The 15,635-nt window shown below is 35.2% G+C and overlaps 1 protein-coding gene across 11 annotated transcripts in view; it reads left to right on the top strand.

Moving 5' to 3' along the window:
* Nucleotides 1-15,635, top strand: part of EML1 (EMAP like 1) — an 81,294-nt gene that overhangs the window by 64,005 nt on the left and 1,654 nt on the right. For all 11 annotated transcript variants that reach the window (XM_027897495.1, XM_027897506.1, XM_027897497.1 and 8 more), the window contains 10 exons: nt 1,005-1,104; nt 2,437-2,591; nt 3,754-3,879; nt 4,146-4,277; nt 8,358-8,425; nt 9,970-10,058; nt 10,616-10,713; nt 10,838-10,925; nt 11,105-11,200; nt 15,298-15,428. In XM_027897495.1, coding sequence (XP_027753296.1) covers nt 1,005-1,104; nt 2,437-2,591; nt 3,754-3,879; nt 4,146-4,277; nt 8,358-8,425; nt 9,970-10,058; nt 10,616-10,713; nt 10,838-10,925; nt 11,105-11,200; nt 15,298-15,428 — 1,083 coding nt within the window. The remainder of the gene's footprint in view (nt 1-1,004; nt 1,105-2,436; nt 2,592-3,753; nt 3,880-4,145; nt 4,278-8,357; nt 8,426-9,969; nt 10,059-10,615; nt 10,714-10,837; nt 10,926-11,104; nt 11,201-15,297; nt 15,429-15,635) is intronic.

The raw sequence follows: 15,635 nt of genomic DNA, 5'->3' as shown, positions 1-15,635 counted from the left end.
TTCAAGATTTGATATGGTTTTGTTCTGAAATATAGACTACGCTCTACAGCAGCTGCATGTACAACTGAGGGATGTTTATGGTGACTGCAGATAATTCCAGGGTAGGAATTCTCTGTAGGGCCTAGGTAGCTGCTTGTGGAGTCATGGCTCACAAATGTAGCCAAAACAACTTTTTTGCAGTCCGGGTTAATATACTTTATGTGAAATCAAGAGGAGTTCTGAGATAATGCATTTAAATTCTATAACATTTTATTTTTCCATGCATTTTTAACTCCTAAGCTGCTTGGGCAAATTTGTCCCTCTGTTCTGGCTCTGTTACTCTTGATGGTTGTTGCAGATGGAGAAGCGTGGTGGCCCTAGTTGAGCATAGTCCTTAGTTTGAGGCAGAAAGAGGTCATACACACAGGTTGCCAACAAGGAGCGCAAATAATATCCTTAGAGGCTACTACTGAGTTTTTTGTTTCCTTATACATTTCATTGTTTTGTTGCTGTCAGTATCTTGAATGCAGGGTCTCAAAGGAACATTTCCATTACTGAACCTTGAGACTCTTTCAAAAGATGATTCCATAATTCTTACACTACAGCCAAACTCTCTAGTGATATTTTTTTTTCTCCTGGAAACTTTGGAGTTAAAAATTATAATATTAAAGCTTGTTTGCATCTTTGTCCATTTCTAAATACTTAAAGTATTTGGGATTATGTGCTAGTTGGGGGATTTGGTTTGTCTTGGAGCATTCCTGGTCTTGTGTTAAATGTTGACAGGCCTTCTCACTCTGTCCCCAACTTGCAATTAAAGAGTGCATGATTGGGCCACCAACCTTCACTGTTGCATTTTTGCCCTTGCAGAGATTAACTGTTTAGACCATAGGAATGTGTTTAACTCCTGTGTAGATATTCAAGTAAGAATAGAGCTGTATAAGACTAAACTAAATTACTCGAATTCATGCAGTTAAAATGAATGGATTGTGTGTTGCTGTGAGTGTATATTTTTCATAACCATGCAGAAACAAGAGAAGCCAAAGTTTGTCCTGTGTGTGACCTTTTCTGAAAATGGTGATACTATTACAGGAGACTCAAGTGGAAACATTTTGGTATGGGGGAAAGGTAAGATAAAATTTCACTGTTAACTTCAATCTTAATATTAAACACTGTGAAATTTTACAGGAGTGTAGAAGTTCATTTTAAGAATAAATTTTGTTTTATCTTGAGTTCTTTCCCAAGACTAATCCAGCAGATTGTGCCTGGATTCTTTTCCACAAGATCCTAAAGAACATCAGTGCCTAACTGCTAGAGCACAAAATTCTATAGAATGTGTTCCCTATGGTCAAGTAATGAATCACAGAGCTGTGCCAGCATTTTACTGATGTAAGAAATACCAGGGAAAGTTCTTTTCCTTAATGAATGTGATAGAAAGAAACATTGTTAATATAACTGATGATCTCCAGTCTCCTATAATGTCACTCTACTGTTTGCAGAAATTATTCCTATTGACATACAATTTTAAAAAGACAACAAATAGCTTTATTTGTTTTCCTAGGAAGTCAAGATAAAATATATTCAGATCTAATTGAATTCCTCAGCTTTATTTCAACAGAACAGATGGATAGCAATTCCACCAAATCAGAGTACCCTTAGCAAAAACTTCTCCTAGACATCAGTTGTACCTGACACTTTATATCCACAGATGTGGGTGAAAGCAAATGGGATTCATAAAGGAAAAGGCAGTTGTTTCATCCTAACTTATATCAGCCCCTCACTTGTGCTATACATCAAGTTAGCCAAGCTTTGATGCAAGGTGCACATTTCAGCAATAGCACTAGTAAGAGTAATAATAATTTCTTTGTACTTTGTAATAGTAATGTTTTATCAAATTAGAGGTGCCTAATCTAATATAGTTGGGTTTGAGGCTGTTTTGAGTCTAAGAAGGTACTTGAACAAGCCAAGTTCACCAATAAAGAAGGACAAGGTCTTTTGGAGGGTGATTTGGAATGTTCTGCCAGATGTACAAGGATCTGTATCTTAGTTAGTTTTTGGTTCAAGTTAGGTGTCTGGAGACTGTGGAATGTCCTTGGAGGATGACAAGTGATTAGATTATGATTTCTTGGTTGATAAGGTATGTAGTGCTATTGCAGGTCAAATGTGATGTCAAATAATTTGGCTTAAATCTCCATGAAAGGTTTAAATGAATCTATTTTCCTTTGTCTTTGAGCTAGACTGAGTGAGTATATATCCTTTCAATTTTTGAGATGGGGGACGCATCCTAAGATGTACTAATTCAGCTGCTTCTGTGGGTTTGTGTGTTTCGGTCGAACACTTTTACCATTGTTTAGATATAATTTTTGAAAGGCAGAAGAGAAATAGAGCAAAAAATCTGGGGGGAAAGGAGCTATTAAGCCAAGTATTTCAGTAGTAAATGTCTTTTCTCCTTCTACCCAGGTACCAACAGAATAAGCCACGCAGTTCAAGGGGCACATGAGGGTGGAATATTTGCGCTGTGTATGCTGCGAGACGGCACGTTGGTATCAGGAGGTGGAAAAGACCGAAAGCTGATATCTTGGAATGGAAATTACCAAAAAATTCACAAAACTGAGGTGATGTTGCCTCCCTTGAAATTACTCTGCTGCTCAAAATGAAATTCTAGCTGTTTTCTAAACACAGCTTTTTTAATCAATTTTTTTTTTCTTATGGATATATATTCTGAGGGAATGCAAACCAGTGGTAAAATGTAATATCATTTGAACCATCAGCTAATTCTTGTGATTGCCTATTCATTAACATAATATTTCTTTTTAAAGTTCTGTTGTAACTGGAAAATGAATCTTGTATTCATATCTTTTCATATTATTTCTTCCTTTCTTTGCAATTAATAATTTGACATAATTTTTAACTTCAGAGTATTGCGGTACTAGAATGTTTTTGTGCTTTCCTCTTTCCCAAAATTATATGATGATTTTTTGGGGGCAGTTTACTACTCACAGTTTTCATTAATTTCTTGGTTGATGTTGTTGTTTTTTGTATATAATTTAAAAAATTTGAAACTTAATCCAGTTACTGTGTAGGAACTTAAAGCAGAGTTTGTTTGGAGAGAACTACATGACTGTTTACATACTGAGTGTAAGAGAGGAATCAGTATAAAACTGAGGAAAGGTTTCTGCTCTACTACATAATATTAAATGTTGCAAATATTAAATATGCAACTGGAATGGCATGTGAGTTTTTGTAATTAATTTTTTTAACACAGCACAAGATGTGCTTGTTGTGCTGTTTCTAACTGTTGTGTCCTTCTTTTTCTCTTATTTGTTCATACTCTGGTGTTCTTTGTTATTTTACGCCTTACCTTGAAATATTAGAGATTTGTGCTGAGTCTTTCAGAATCCAGGCTGCAATTAAAATAAAATTCATTACAAGAAAGTGCTCTGAGCAGAAATGCTTAGTCTGATATCAGAGCTGCAAAGAAATATGATTAAGTTAACACAGCATGAAGGAACCTTTTCTGTTGAAATACTTCATTTATCTGTAGAAATGGAGTGTTCTGTAGACAAGGATGTCTTGTCTTGTAGTGTTATAAAAACAGTTACTGAGCTGATGCAAGTTGTTTTAAAGTTTTGCAAATCAGGCACACATATTAATCTATTTAATTTCTTCTCTGTGCAACATTTATTAAAACACATTTGCTAGGCCACGTGTCTTTAAAAATAGCAACACTTGACAGATTGTCTGACTTACCTATCCCTTTGTCTGTTATGACCACAGATTCCAGAGCAGTTTGGTCCAATAAGAACAGTAGCAGAGGGAAAAGGGGACGTTGTATTAATAGGAACCACTAGAAACTTCGTCCTACAGGGGACACTATCAGGAGATTTTTTCCCAATTACCCAGGTAAGCTGGGTTGCCTTACAAGAACATTGCTAGGTGTGTAATAGCAGTAAAGATATTGCTTAAAGTTAAGTTTCATAAATATGCATCTATTTGATTTATTATTACAGTGCCTTTGGCAATAAATAGCATTGTAAATACGTATATCTATCTAGAACTAACTTTTCTTTGAATGCTTTAATATATAGTTTGGTCATTTTAATACTGTTTGAACATGTTTAATTTTGATGATCTGTCCTTCTTGTCAAGAAATATTTCTGCTTGTCTAGGGTCACACTGATGAGCTCTGGGGACTTGCAGTCCATTCCTCTAAACCTCAGTTCTTCACATGTGGACATGACAAACACATTACTCTCTGGGATGCTACCACCCATCATCCTATTTGGGACAAGATTATAGAGGTATAAATTTGTTGAACACAGCTCTCCTGTTACAGAAATTCTGTAATTTTTCTCTATATGTAATATAGTAATTTTGGTTTCTCTTGACATTATTGATTAAAACTATCTTCTTTTTGAAAATGGATGTAAAACTCTTAAAAACAAGAATTTAAAACCCTAGGCTATACGAATCTATGTGCTATATCATAGAAAAGTGTACAGTGCTGTTGACATTTATACGTTTTTTTACTAGGAAGAGAGCCACAAATATAAATCTAGGCAATATTTATCATTTAAAAATAATTCTGATCAGGATTAGTACTACTACCCCTATCCTGAGCATGATAGTCAGAATAAAGAAGGAAAAGAATGTTTGGGGGATATCTTTATTTCCTGCGGTTTATTAGCATTTTTATATGTCTGGTTCACAAATAAACAAATGTTTAGAATTTCCCTGTCTCTGGTGTGAAACTTGGTGTTTAGGTCCTGCAGGAATACTGGGTGGAGGCTCAGTTTTGAACTGTACTTAGGCACTCTGTCCATCTGCAAACTCCTGCTGACTTTGTGGTGACAGGTGATCTTGCTTAATATATACATCACCAGGAACTGATTTTTAGAGTACGTATTTTGGACACCTGATCAGTCTTCTAATTGTTTATCCATAAGAAGGCATTGGCTTATCTTCTAGAGACAATGCTTTTATCTCTCTGAGATGCTACTATCGCCTTCTTTCAAACATTCTTCTCTTTACATTTTCTTAATAGATGTTTGAGCATGGTTTTTTGGAGGTACATGTACTGATCATAATAACCAAGTTATTTCTGAATCTTTTTACCTGCCCTCTGTACAGTGGAAAAGTTCAAAAGTTACTACAAGGAAAAGAAAACAGCACCTGGTGTAGATATGTACCAAATACCCAGGTTTGAAAATCAAACTGTAGCCAGTAACTTAGAGACAACCCTCATATTCCTGACTAAAGCCTTTTCTTTGTCGTATAGTAAATAATCCATTATTAGTTTACATGAAGTTTTGAAAAACTTTATTTTACAACTTTTTTTCATAAAAAGGCTTTTCGATTTCAGGCCTACATAACACTTCAACTTAAAGCTAGTATTGATAAGTCTTCTTGAATACAACACATTTGCAATAAGTATACATTCTTGCATCAGATTGAATTCTTAACAGAATTGCTTTTGTCCCTCAAGGTATCCTGATCCAGTTGTATGCACTTGTTAAATCATACTTGCTTGATGAATGTGGAAGTTGGAATTTATTCTGTGTAACCAAGATCGTATGTTCTAAGGGCCATATTTTTCTTGACTTCTAAATTAATTAGAGAGAACAAAACAACAGTTTCACTGCCCCAGAGATGGAGCCATATTTTCACAGTTCCGTGTCTCAATTATAAAGATAGATTGGCCACTAGTCTCAGAAATTAAAATAAAGGAAAATATGAGTATTTCTTTTAATTAAAAAAAAAATTCAATCATGCTAACTATGTGGCCTGAGAAGCAGGCACATAATTGCATTTTCCTATTTCCTAGTAATTTTAGAGTTTAAGATATGTTAATATGATTTGGATTTAAAAGTAAGCTCTCTCCCCTGCAGTCTTTCAAGATGCTCTAGATAGGTGAGCCTCAGGGGAATGGTCAAACCTTGAGATGCACCAAAATGTGAATGTACTTGTAAATCTCTTGAACTGCCACCAAGATGACAAATCAAATAAATAGCAGCACACTTAGACTTCAAATTTCAACAATAAAATATATTTTTAAAAATAAGTGAACGAGTTATAAACCAAATTTTCCTGCATCTACCCTAGTAGTGTCTCTAAGAAAAGATAAATCTGTGGGGTTTTTTTTCTTTTGAATTGCAGCAGTAGCAGTGTACAGTATTTGTGTGGTATGGAGGATGAACACACTACATCGCAGAAATCCTTCACATGCAATTCAGAGTGACTAACAATGACACAACTGATAACTTTTATGTAAACCTTTCCGATCTTCAGGATAGTTGTTTGTTTGGGATTTTTTGAGATTCATTATATTATTCAGAAATGGTGCACAACTGGTTTTGTGCAAGTCTGATTTATAAATAACCTGAAATGGAGGGTAAAATCATAGGTACCATTTTTTATGCTTTTCTAATGCATTTCTTTTTTGTTGGAAAAAATCATCACGTAATTTAATTGCAGGTACTAATGTGATCCTGTGCTTAGTGTAAGGGTGTGTATTTTTGTATATTTGCATACACTTTCAAAAATACTGAGAGAATAAGTTAGTACTTCTAATATGTTTCTCATTACAGGAAGGATATACTGAGGAGGGCCTATAGTCATGAAGAAAAGTGCAAAATTTGGCACTTTGCTCTCTTGCAGTCTAAAGGCAAGAGCATTTAGAAGTGTGGGAGGATAGTGAAACATCATTAGTGGAGATAAGTACAATATGGGGGTCAGGAGCAAATCTATTAATCAGATGAGCTGCTACCTCTGAAATAAAGTTACTTAAGCAATCATCAACTCAAAAAAAGGACATAATTTTCCTCTGAAAAACAGAACAGGAATTTAGCTGATTATGACTTACAGTGAGTAAGCTTCAAGTAATATTTAGCTGCAGTTTTGCAAGTATACGACTCTAAGAAACTGTTGTTATTGAAATGTTTAAGAAACGGCTTTGTTTAGCTTGATTATTTTGAAAAGGTTGATGGCAACAGCAATGGCAGTATTAAACAAGAGATAGTTTTATTTCTTTTCCCCTCCAAGTACACACCACTTCATTAAGACAAGATTTCTGTTGTCAGTTTTTACAACAATCTCCTTATTAGCTCATTGAAATATCTGTTTCATAGATCAGTGATCTAGATTATCTAGAAAAAAAATAAATATTTCTTGTTAACCTATTTTTGTCAAGAGGTCTGTGTAAAAGCTTTGTAATGTAGCTATGAGTACAAGTTACTGCTCAGATTAAATTCACTGTTTGAAGCTCTGACTTATTCAATAGAATATTTTATCATTTACTATGATATTATACTTTGAAAATATAATTTGAGAATTGTCCTTTCTGGAATACTGTAATGTTTTAGAACACACGTATAGAAATCCCGGATCTCAAAATTTCTCTGAAATTTCTTCAGAGTTAATAAAATCTTTTTAATTAGTCACTTGATTAAAATTAATGAGAATATCCTTTACACCTAGCCTCTAGGGATAGTAATTACCAATTACTAAAAATGTCAACAGGTTTTCTAAAATAGCTGCGATGTGATACTGTTTTAAAATACAGAAAATCAAGCCTATAAGTATTTCTGTGAGATTTGTCACTAGACTGGGTTTTTTTGCTTACATTTTAAAATTAATTTTTAATGGTATCAATAAAAATAAGTTATTTTGGTATTTTCTGCTATAATCTGAAGAGTTCTGGAGCTCATTCTTAACTGAACAAGTATTAGAAAGAAAATGCTTACCTTGGCTTTTAGGCATATGTTTAAAGTGCAATAAAAACACTGTAATTCTGTCTTCACAATACTGCACTAAACAAAGTAAATGTTTTGAAATTGCTTATCAAAATAAGAAACCGAGTTTGTGCCCTTAATCTTCCACTAAGCTGCAACTCAGCAGGTGCTGGAAAAAACTGCTGTTGTGCATAGAAGTTATGCTTTACCTCTCCATGCAAAGTGTCACGTACCTTTGTTGAACAAGGTAGTTGCTTCTCCTTTTAGACTGTAGGTAAACTGCGGCTTTGATACTTAATTCTTAGGTCAGCTCTAGTTAAGGAAGTTATTTTTATCTCTTACTTGTTTGTGATTTGTTGGGGAGCTGCCATTGCTGATGTTATTGTTATGAAATCACTTGCCAAGTTATTTTTAGACAGTGAAGAAAAGAAAAAAGTGGCCTTGTATAGAGGGAAAAAAGTTTATTGGATAATATTTCAACTAGTTAAAAATGCTTTTTTCCCCCTCAAATTTATATTGAAAGAAAGAGAAAAATCAATGCCAGAATATCAACAAGAGATTGTTTCTGAGGCAGATAATTGAATTGTGTTTTTGTTATAACTTGATAACTTGGACTGGTAAAAAAGTGTGCTTCTTTCTGAAACATTTTAGGATCCAGCACAGTCTTCAGGTTTTCATCCTTCAGCATCTGTCGTTGCAGTAGGGACGCTGACTGGAAGGTAAGATATGCAGAGCTACACTTTGAGCACCAACAAACACTGATTTTTCCAGATCACGTCCAAGTTCACGTTCTTCTTATGCAAATGTATGCATGACATATCTTCATTCCCTATTGATTTCTATTGAATTTCAGAGTGAAATTTATTTATATTGCCTTAGTGCCAGAAACCCTGTTTTTGCTGATTGTTGCATAAACAAAGAGATGTTTTCTGCCCTGAGAGGGTGATAATCTAAGGTCAGGGGGAGGAGGTAGATTTGGAGAGGGCAGGAAGTCTGGATTGTCAGAGGGACCATGTGTGGAGGTACCGTCACCATACCAGTGACCTAAATGTTAAATCTTTCTGTCCATCAGAGCACAGGAGAGGCTGAAGGAGGAATCTGAGATTGTGAGTTAACTTTGCAGGTGTGGATAGACATTTTCTCTGAGGCCTTCAGGGCAGCTTGGAGGAAATCACGTTGAAAAATTTTGTGTGCTGGAAAATGTATCAAATGGTTCGTGACCCTTAATGCAGTGGCAACCAGAGGCTTTAACAAAAATTTGGTGAATGTTCCACTGGTGTAAAGACATGGTGTAAAAATGCAGATTGAGACACTTGTTCTGCCTAAAGAGTGTGAGGTGTAAACAAGCAGTGAAAACAGAGGCAAAGTTTAGTATCTCCATTTTACATGGCAGGTTGAGCCCGTGGTTATGCAGTGGGTGAGTGACAGATGCTGGGTTTGTGCATGGTTGTCTGTCATAGGAGGGAGTGCCTTTGCCTAACTTGATCCTCTCCTGTAGTGTCACTTGAGGGCAGACTTGGCTGTTAGTGTTGAAAACAGTTCCACTTAACTGAGAACATACAGGAAGCTTGTAGGTTATGAGCTAAGATTATTTCAGATTGTATATCAATCCTAAATAAAGGATTTACTTTTGTTACTGAATTTACTTTATTTACCAAAAAAAGTAAATCAAAAGGAGAAGCTTTGAGAGGAATATTTTCTTTGTCTTTAGTAATCTGATGCAAGTATTGAAATACAGATTTTATCTTTGCCCTTTCTACACGTTTCCATGAAGTAATTTTTTTAATTAAAAATTAAATTAACAAAAAATAATTAACATTTCACTTTAAAATAAATTAATAAATAAATATAATTCATCTGTCGGAAGAGAATGGTCCTATTTCTTGCTCGTGTTTTCTTCTGCTCTAGGATTTAATACAGGCATCCATTTAAACATCAGCATAGCATAGAGGAGGGTCATTAAAAGAAAAAGGTTATTATAAGCAATGCTTACTTTATTCTAATGCATGACACACAGTAAAACACATTAAAATCTGAAGGGTGATATCAGGTCAGTGCCTGATCATTTTCTTTTTTTGGTTAAAAAAGATAGAAAGGAAACTTGTGTTAAATTAAAAATAGACCAAACTGAGTAGCAGTTGCTGTTTTTCTTTTCTTGGTGTAAAACTTATGCTATTTTGACAGAAGAAAAGTTGGTCAAGATTACAGTAGATTTAAATTCCTTATGGAATGATTTATTGGCCTCTTTCTGTATTTACAACAGGTGGTTTGTGTTTGACACAGAAACAAAAGATTTGGTCACTGTACACACAGATGGAAATGAACAGCTGTCTGTAATGCGTTACTCACCAGGTTTGAGAGCATTTATTTACTGGTTAAAAAAAAAAAGGTGTCAATTTTTTTTATTAAATTAAACTAGGGGCTGGTTTATTTTAAAATAATTCCCTGCTTGCCATACGGAAGTCGAAAATTAATATGCCATGAAACATTGGCAACACTGGATGGTTGGTGTCAATAAGCTCTAGTTTTCTTTTCCCTCCCTCCCTGCCCGACATGTTCAATATGTTTTCTCTGTGGGAAAAAAGAAAAGAAAATATTTAACTCCTCAGGTTGTTGCAATCCGTTGTTGCAATGGATAACCATTAAGGTTATCCCTAAATGGACCGTAGCAGCCTCCAGAAGTGTCATGTATTTTTAGCAGTTATATTTGCTGCACAAACTTGCTGCTTTGTAGTCTTGAAAGATGCGTCAGTATGCAACTGAAAAAGAAAAAATAGAATTACATTTTTTTCATTTTCCAGTATCAAGGCCTTTAAGAACAGTTCCTCTTTCTATGACATACAAACTTTTCAAAATTAGCCTGATTTTTTTCTTACAGGAATAATTGCAGTTCACTTTTGTATTTATAGATGGAAACTTCTTGGCAATAGGTTCCCATGACAACTGTATTTATATATATGGTGTAAGTGAAAATGGAAGAAAATACACTAGAATTGGCAAATGTTCAGTAAGTAACCTTTTTCTCATGGTTCATTATTAACACCTTAAGTGTGTTTTGTAGCACTATATTAATACTGTCACTTTGAGACATACTGTTAGTGCAGCTAATACAATATTGTTTCTCTTTGTAGGGTCATTCCAGCTTCATTACTCATCTGGATTGGTCTGTTAATTCACAGTATCTTGTGTCTAATTCAGGAGACTATGAAATCTTATACTGTGAGTAAGAATTATATTTAGTCCTTTTGTGCAAAGTTCAGGCAGTCTAACACAGATTTAAAATTTAAATGAGACCGTATAACTGCCAAGATCGACCATATGTTTTAATTCATCTGGTGCAATCAAAAATCTATACAATTTGAGAATGAAAAATCACGTGGGTTTTTTTTCTTCTGTAGGGATCCCCTCTGCTTGTAAACAAGTTGTGAGTGTTGAAACAACTAGAGATATAGAATGGGCCACTTACACCTGTACTTTAGGATTCCATGTTTTTGGTAAGTATTGTAAGCCTTTTACAAGCTCTTACCATTCTTCTTGTTAACAAACACTTGGATTGCCAACTTTTGCTTATGAAACATGACTATTCATAATTCAGGGAAAAATAGAGAACTTCTGTTATGCCATTTTTATTACAATCTGTCTTCTTATTTCAATCCAGAAAGATGCTGGTTTCATATTCTTGCTAGCTTCAAGTAAAAATATTAAATTACAACATAGGTGGGAGACAAGGAAGAAATCACACACTGCCCTTTCTGTCACACTAGAGCATCTTCTTGTCATTTTTAATTTAAAGTACCAGTTCTATGGAATTGCCATATATTTAGGCAGTTACTGAGTCAAATCCCCTTACCAGAAATGGTTTCATTTGCTTTGGTTACTGTGCAAACACAAAATGAATGACAATCTCCCTCATTAAGAATTTATCACATATTTTGATAGAATCTGTAGCAATTAAATTAGGTGAAAGGAATTCAAGAAGGAAAATGTAACTAAATCAGTGTGGCTCGTTTTCATCGGACTTGTCTTCTGCCGATTTTGAAGGATCCTCTTTCCCCAGTGTAGTCTGAAGCTTTGTACTCATTCTACAATGTGTGCAGAACTGGACAGATTGTTACAAAAGCTGTGTACGAGAAACTTCAAATTCTTGAGTCCTCAAGAGAAAATAGGAAACCATGGGAAAAGTTCAGAGAAAATTCTGTTTTAGTATAAGTCGTAATCAAGGAAGATTTGCACCCGTGTTTCAAGTAGAATAGTTGCAGTGATGTGCTTGAAGACAGCCAGAAATGACATGTTTTCAGAACCTAAAGGTGGTATGGCAGTAGCAGTATGCTGGGAAAACACATTCAAATTTTCTATCATTTGACTGACAAGCAGTGCTTAGATGTCACTACAGCATGCAGATTTGGTGAAAGGAGGAAATCCTGGAATATTGGCTGCATATTGGCATAATGTATTTTCCATATGAGGGATAGAGGCCCTTATGGAACTATTAACATATTTCTGGGGTTTGAGCACACCTGGCACGTAGTTACAGAGCTACAATGGCTTTGCATCTCAGGTTCAAGTACTCTGAGAGACTAAACACTTTATGTGAGTATTCCTCACTTTTTGATTCGGAATCATGCAAAATATAGTGCCATTCGAATATGGAGCTGCTTTTGGTACACAGAGAGTCAGAGAATAGAGGTGCGTCACACCTGAGAGGGGTTTTTCCCATGCCTTGCAACAGATGAGCAGCCTTGTTGTATCTGTAAAAATAACTGGTTAATGTAATCTTGAGACCATTAGTATTTATTTTCAGGACCTCACAGAGAATGGGCAAAGTACTGAAATCCTTGAGAAGCATGAATGCAGTATCTGCAGGTCATATATCTACCTTAAGAGCCCATATGTAAAGGATAAAGTGCAAAGTTAGTGGTTAAAATAATATAATTTGTGAGCTTCTTCAATTTAAGTTGGAAACCAGTCTGTTAATATTGGAAGTCACTCTTAATGTTCAGTACTTTGGGGCCTCAGAGCAGCCAGTTAGAACAGTCTTCACATGCTTTCTGGGATTTCCCCATTGGATACAGAAGCTAGGATCACAGCATCCAGGATGTGAAGCTTCTAGTATATTGATTAGTATATTGATTTTTTAGTAGATACTGGCTGACTGAAACTAGGAGTATTTTCTCACTCTAGTAGAGCCACATAAAAATCACAAACTATAGCACTCACAGATCAGCATAACCAGTGCAGGGGGAGAAATGAACATTGGTCTGTTGAACACCTGTCTTGGAGCATGGGAACAGATTAGTCAGCCTGGAAGTGTTTAGAGATGATTCAACTGAAAATCAACAGCATTTAAAGAAGTATGTTTAAGGGAGTATATTTTAGTGATACAAATGTGTAATACAAATGTAAATGTGAAGGAGCAAAGGCTTTAAAACACTTAATGATCTATATGCTCTTTCAAGAGCCATATGTTGCTGGGTACACAACCAAGTGTTCATTGCACATGCCCAGTTTTGAAAAAAATTGGTGTTTGAGGTGAAGGACAGGAACAGAAGAAATCCAAAATGTCGTACAAAGCCTGACAACATTGCAAGCAAAGCAGAGCTCAGGCTGATTGGGTTCAAAACTGACTAGAACACTGTAAATTGAATATAATGTTTGAATATATTTATTAATAGCCTATGATAAACCAGCATGTATAGTTTGTAGGTGGCACGAAGCTGCAGCATTAGCAAGTTATCTTGAGAAACAGAGGAGTGGTATAAAAAAAGGAGGCAATTCAATAGAGACAAATAGGAGGTTCCACACTAGAATGGCAGAATGCAGTTGTACAAATACAGAACGGATGAGAGCAGACAGGAGAGTAGATCTGCACAGAAAGATCAGATTACTCTTGCATACACACTGAACATGAGTCAACAGCATTATGCTGTTGTAGGAAAGGCAGATGCATTAGTGGGATGTGTAATGAAAAGGATGCCATGCAAAATGTTAAACAGTCATCCATTTATCAGTATCTGCTTCAGTTACAGCTGGAATGGCTGCTTCTGGTTTTTGCACATTGGACCAACAGATAACATGCTGACTAGAAAGAATAATTATTCATCTAAATATTATGCTGAGAGAAAAGATGTAATGAATGAATTTTAGAGAAGAGTAGGAGAAAAGACACGGCATGAATCCTCCAATGAGAGAAAGGAAATTGTCTCTTTACATATCTACAGAGCATGGGGGAGGGGGGGAAAGACTAATTTTTCGGCAAGAGGGATTCAATTCGAATATTAATAAAAACTGGCAGTGAGGCACTGGGATAAATTTTGAAAGAGCACAAACTTTTGAAGAAAAACCCTGCTATCCTCCTTTCTCCATTCCAAAATGGAATGTTTCTTTAACCATTGCCTTTAGGGGTTATCTCCAGCTTGTCACAGGGACCTCTTGGAAAGACTCCTGCCTCTTTTCAGCTAGCATTTGATATTCATACAGCCTCCTTTTTCATGGCAGATATTTAGAAAAGCTTTTCTGTGTCTCTTTGTTCTGCTTATTCATAATTCCAAAATAGCAATTATTGTTGTTTCTTCTTTGCACTTTCCGTTACTTTGAGCCTCTTCTTTACTACCCCTGATATAGCGAAGAGATGTTTCCACACACATCAGGAAAGTTAAGGGCAGTCTAAAAATCATTACTTTGTATTTTATTTACTGCTATTTGTAATTCCTTGTAAAGGCATGGAATCACCTCCTCATAGTGCTGTTGAAAGGGTCTCTGAAAGTTTGGTATCGTTTATGTTGAGTAGGGATTAGATGAAATCTAAACTACGAATATCTTTTAAAAAGCAGCCCACAGTACTGCATACAAAAAAACCTGAAATTTCAGTAACTGGGTGAATTTTAGTACAATTACAATTTATTGCAGGCAAGTATTCAGAGGCCTTAAAGATGTGGTGCACAGATTTGGTCTTTGCACTGATGACCCTGCAGTTTAATTTTAGAACACCACTTTGTGCAAGAACAGCAAGGAGTAGAGTACGTGAGGAAAGAGAAGTACTTAGAGTAGAACAAAAGCATTTAAAAACTTTAAAGTAGGTTAAATTTCTTTTCTAGAGACCTATTAATAAATAATTTAAACTATATAACATCTTGGCTCAGAGGTTTTAGACTTTAAGTAATATGAAGAAAGTCCTTTGGATCATACATGAGTATGTTTTTTAGACTGCAGTAATATGAAGAAAATATGTTAGCTTGTACATAAGCAGAATGAAAAATAAAAGCAGTAACTGTTATTTTTCTACATAACCATAAAAAAATTCTTTCAGGCTCAGGCACATGACTGTACTTCAGCAGAATTCTTTTTCTCAGAGTAAAAAAAACACTTTGCTGACTAGAGGAAATAAAGGTTTTTTTATGTGCTTGATATCCTATTAGGATCTGGACTTTTGCTGGTGTACTGAAGTACACATCCTGACTCAGATGCAGTTATTTTTGTAGTTTCTTTCTTTTTGCTTTAAACAGATAATCCTTTATTAATATTTCAACAGAAGCTTAAGCTGACAATTTTATTTCCTTTATAAAACCCTTTAATTAGTCTCTCTGTGTTTCAGGTGTATGGCCTGAAGGTTCAGATGGAACAGATATCAACGCTGTCTGTCGATCACATGGGAGAAAACTGCTGTCAACAGGGGATGATTTTGGCAAAGTACATCTCTTCTCATATCCATGTTCACAATTTAGGGTAAGGTATTTCCCAAAAATTTACTCTTGTAATTTGCACAAGTGCATCAAATGTTGCTTTCCTATGTGCAAACAAACAAACAAACAAACACATCAAAACAAGAAGAATGGTAATTTTTAGATATCTATGGGATTTATTTAGGGTTGGTTGAGACAGCAGTTAAATTTAAAAGTTAATTTAATAATAAAATACTGTAAGAGAACAATG

Source organism: Empidonax traillii, unplaced genomic scaffold (assembly GCF_003031625.1).
Source record: "Empidonax traillii isolate 1590-97213 ecotype Southwest subspecies unplaced genomic scaffold, ASM303162v1 scaffold544:size423439, whole genome shotgun sequence".
Lineage (NCBI taxonomy): Eukaryota > Metazoa > Chordata > Aves > Passeriformes > Tyrannidae > Empidonax > Empidonax traillii.
The sequence above is the reverse complement of the archived record's forward strand: the minus strand, read 5'-3'. Positions and strand labels throughout refer to the sequence as shown.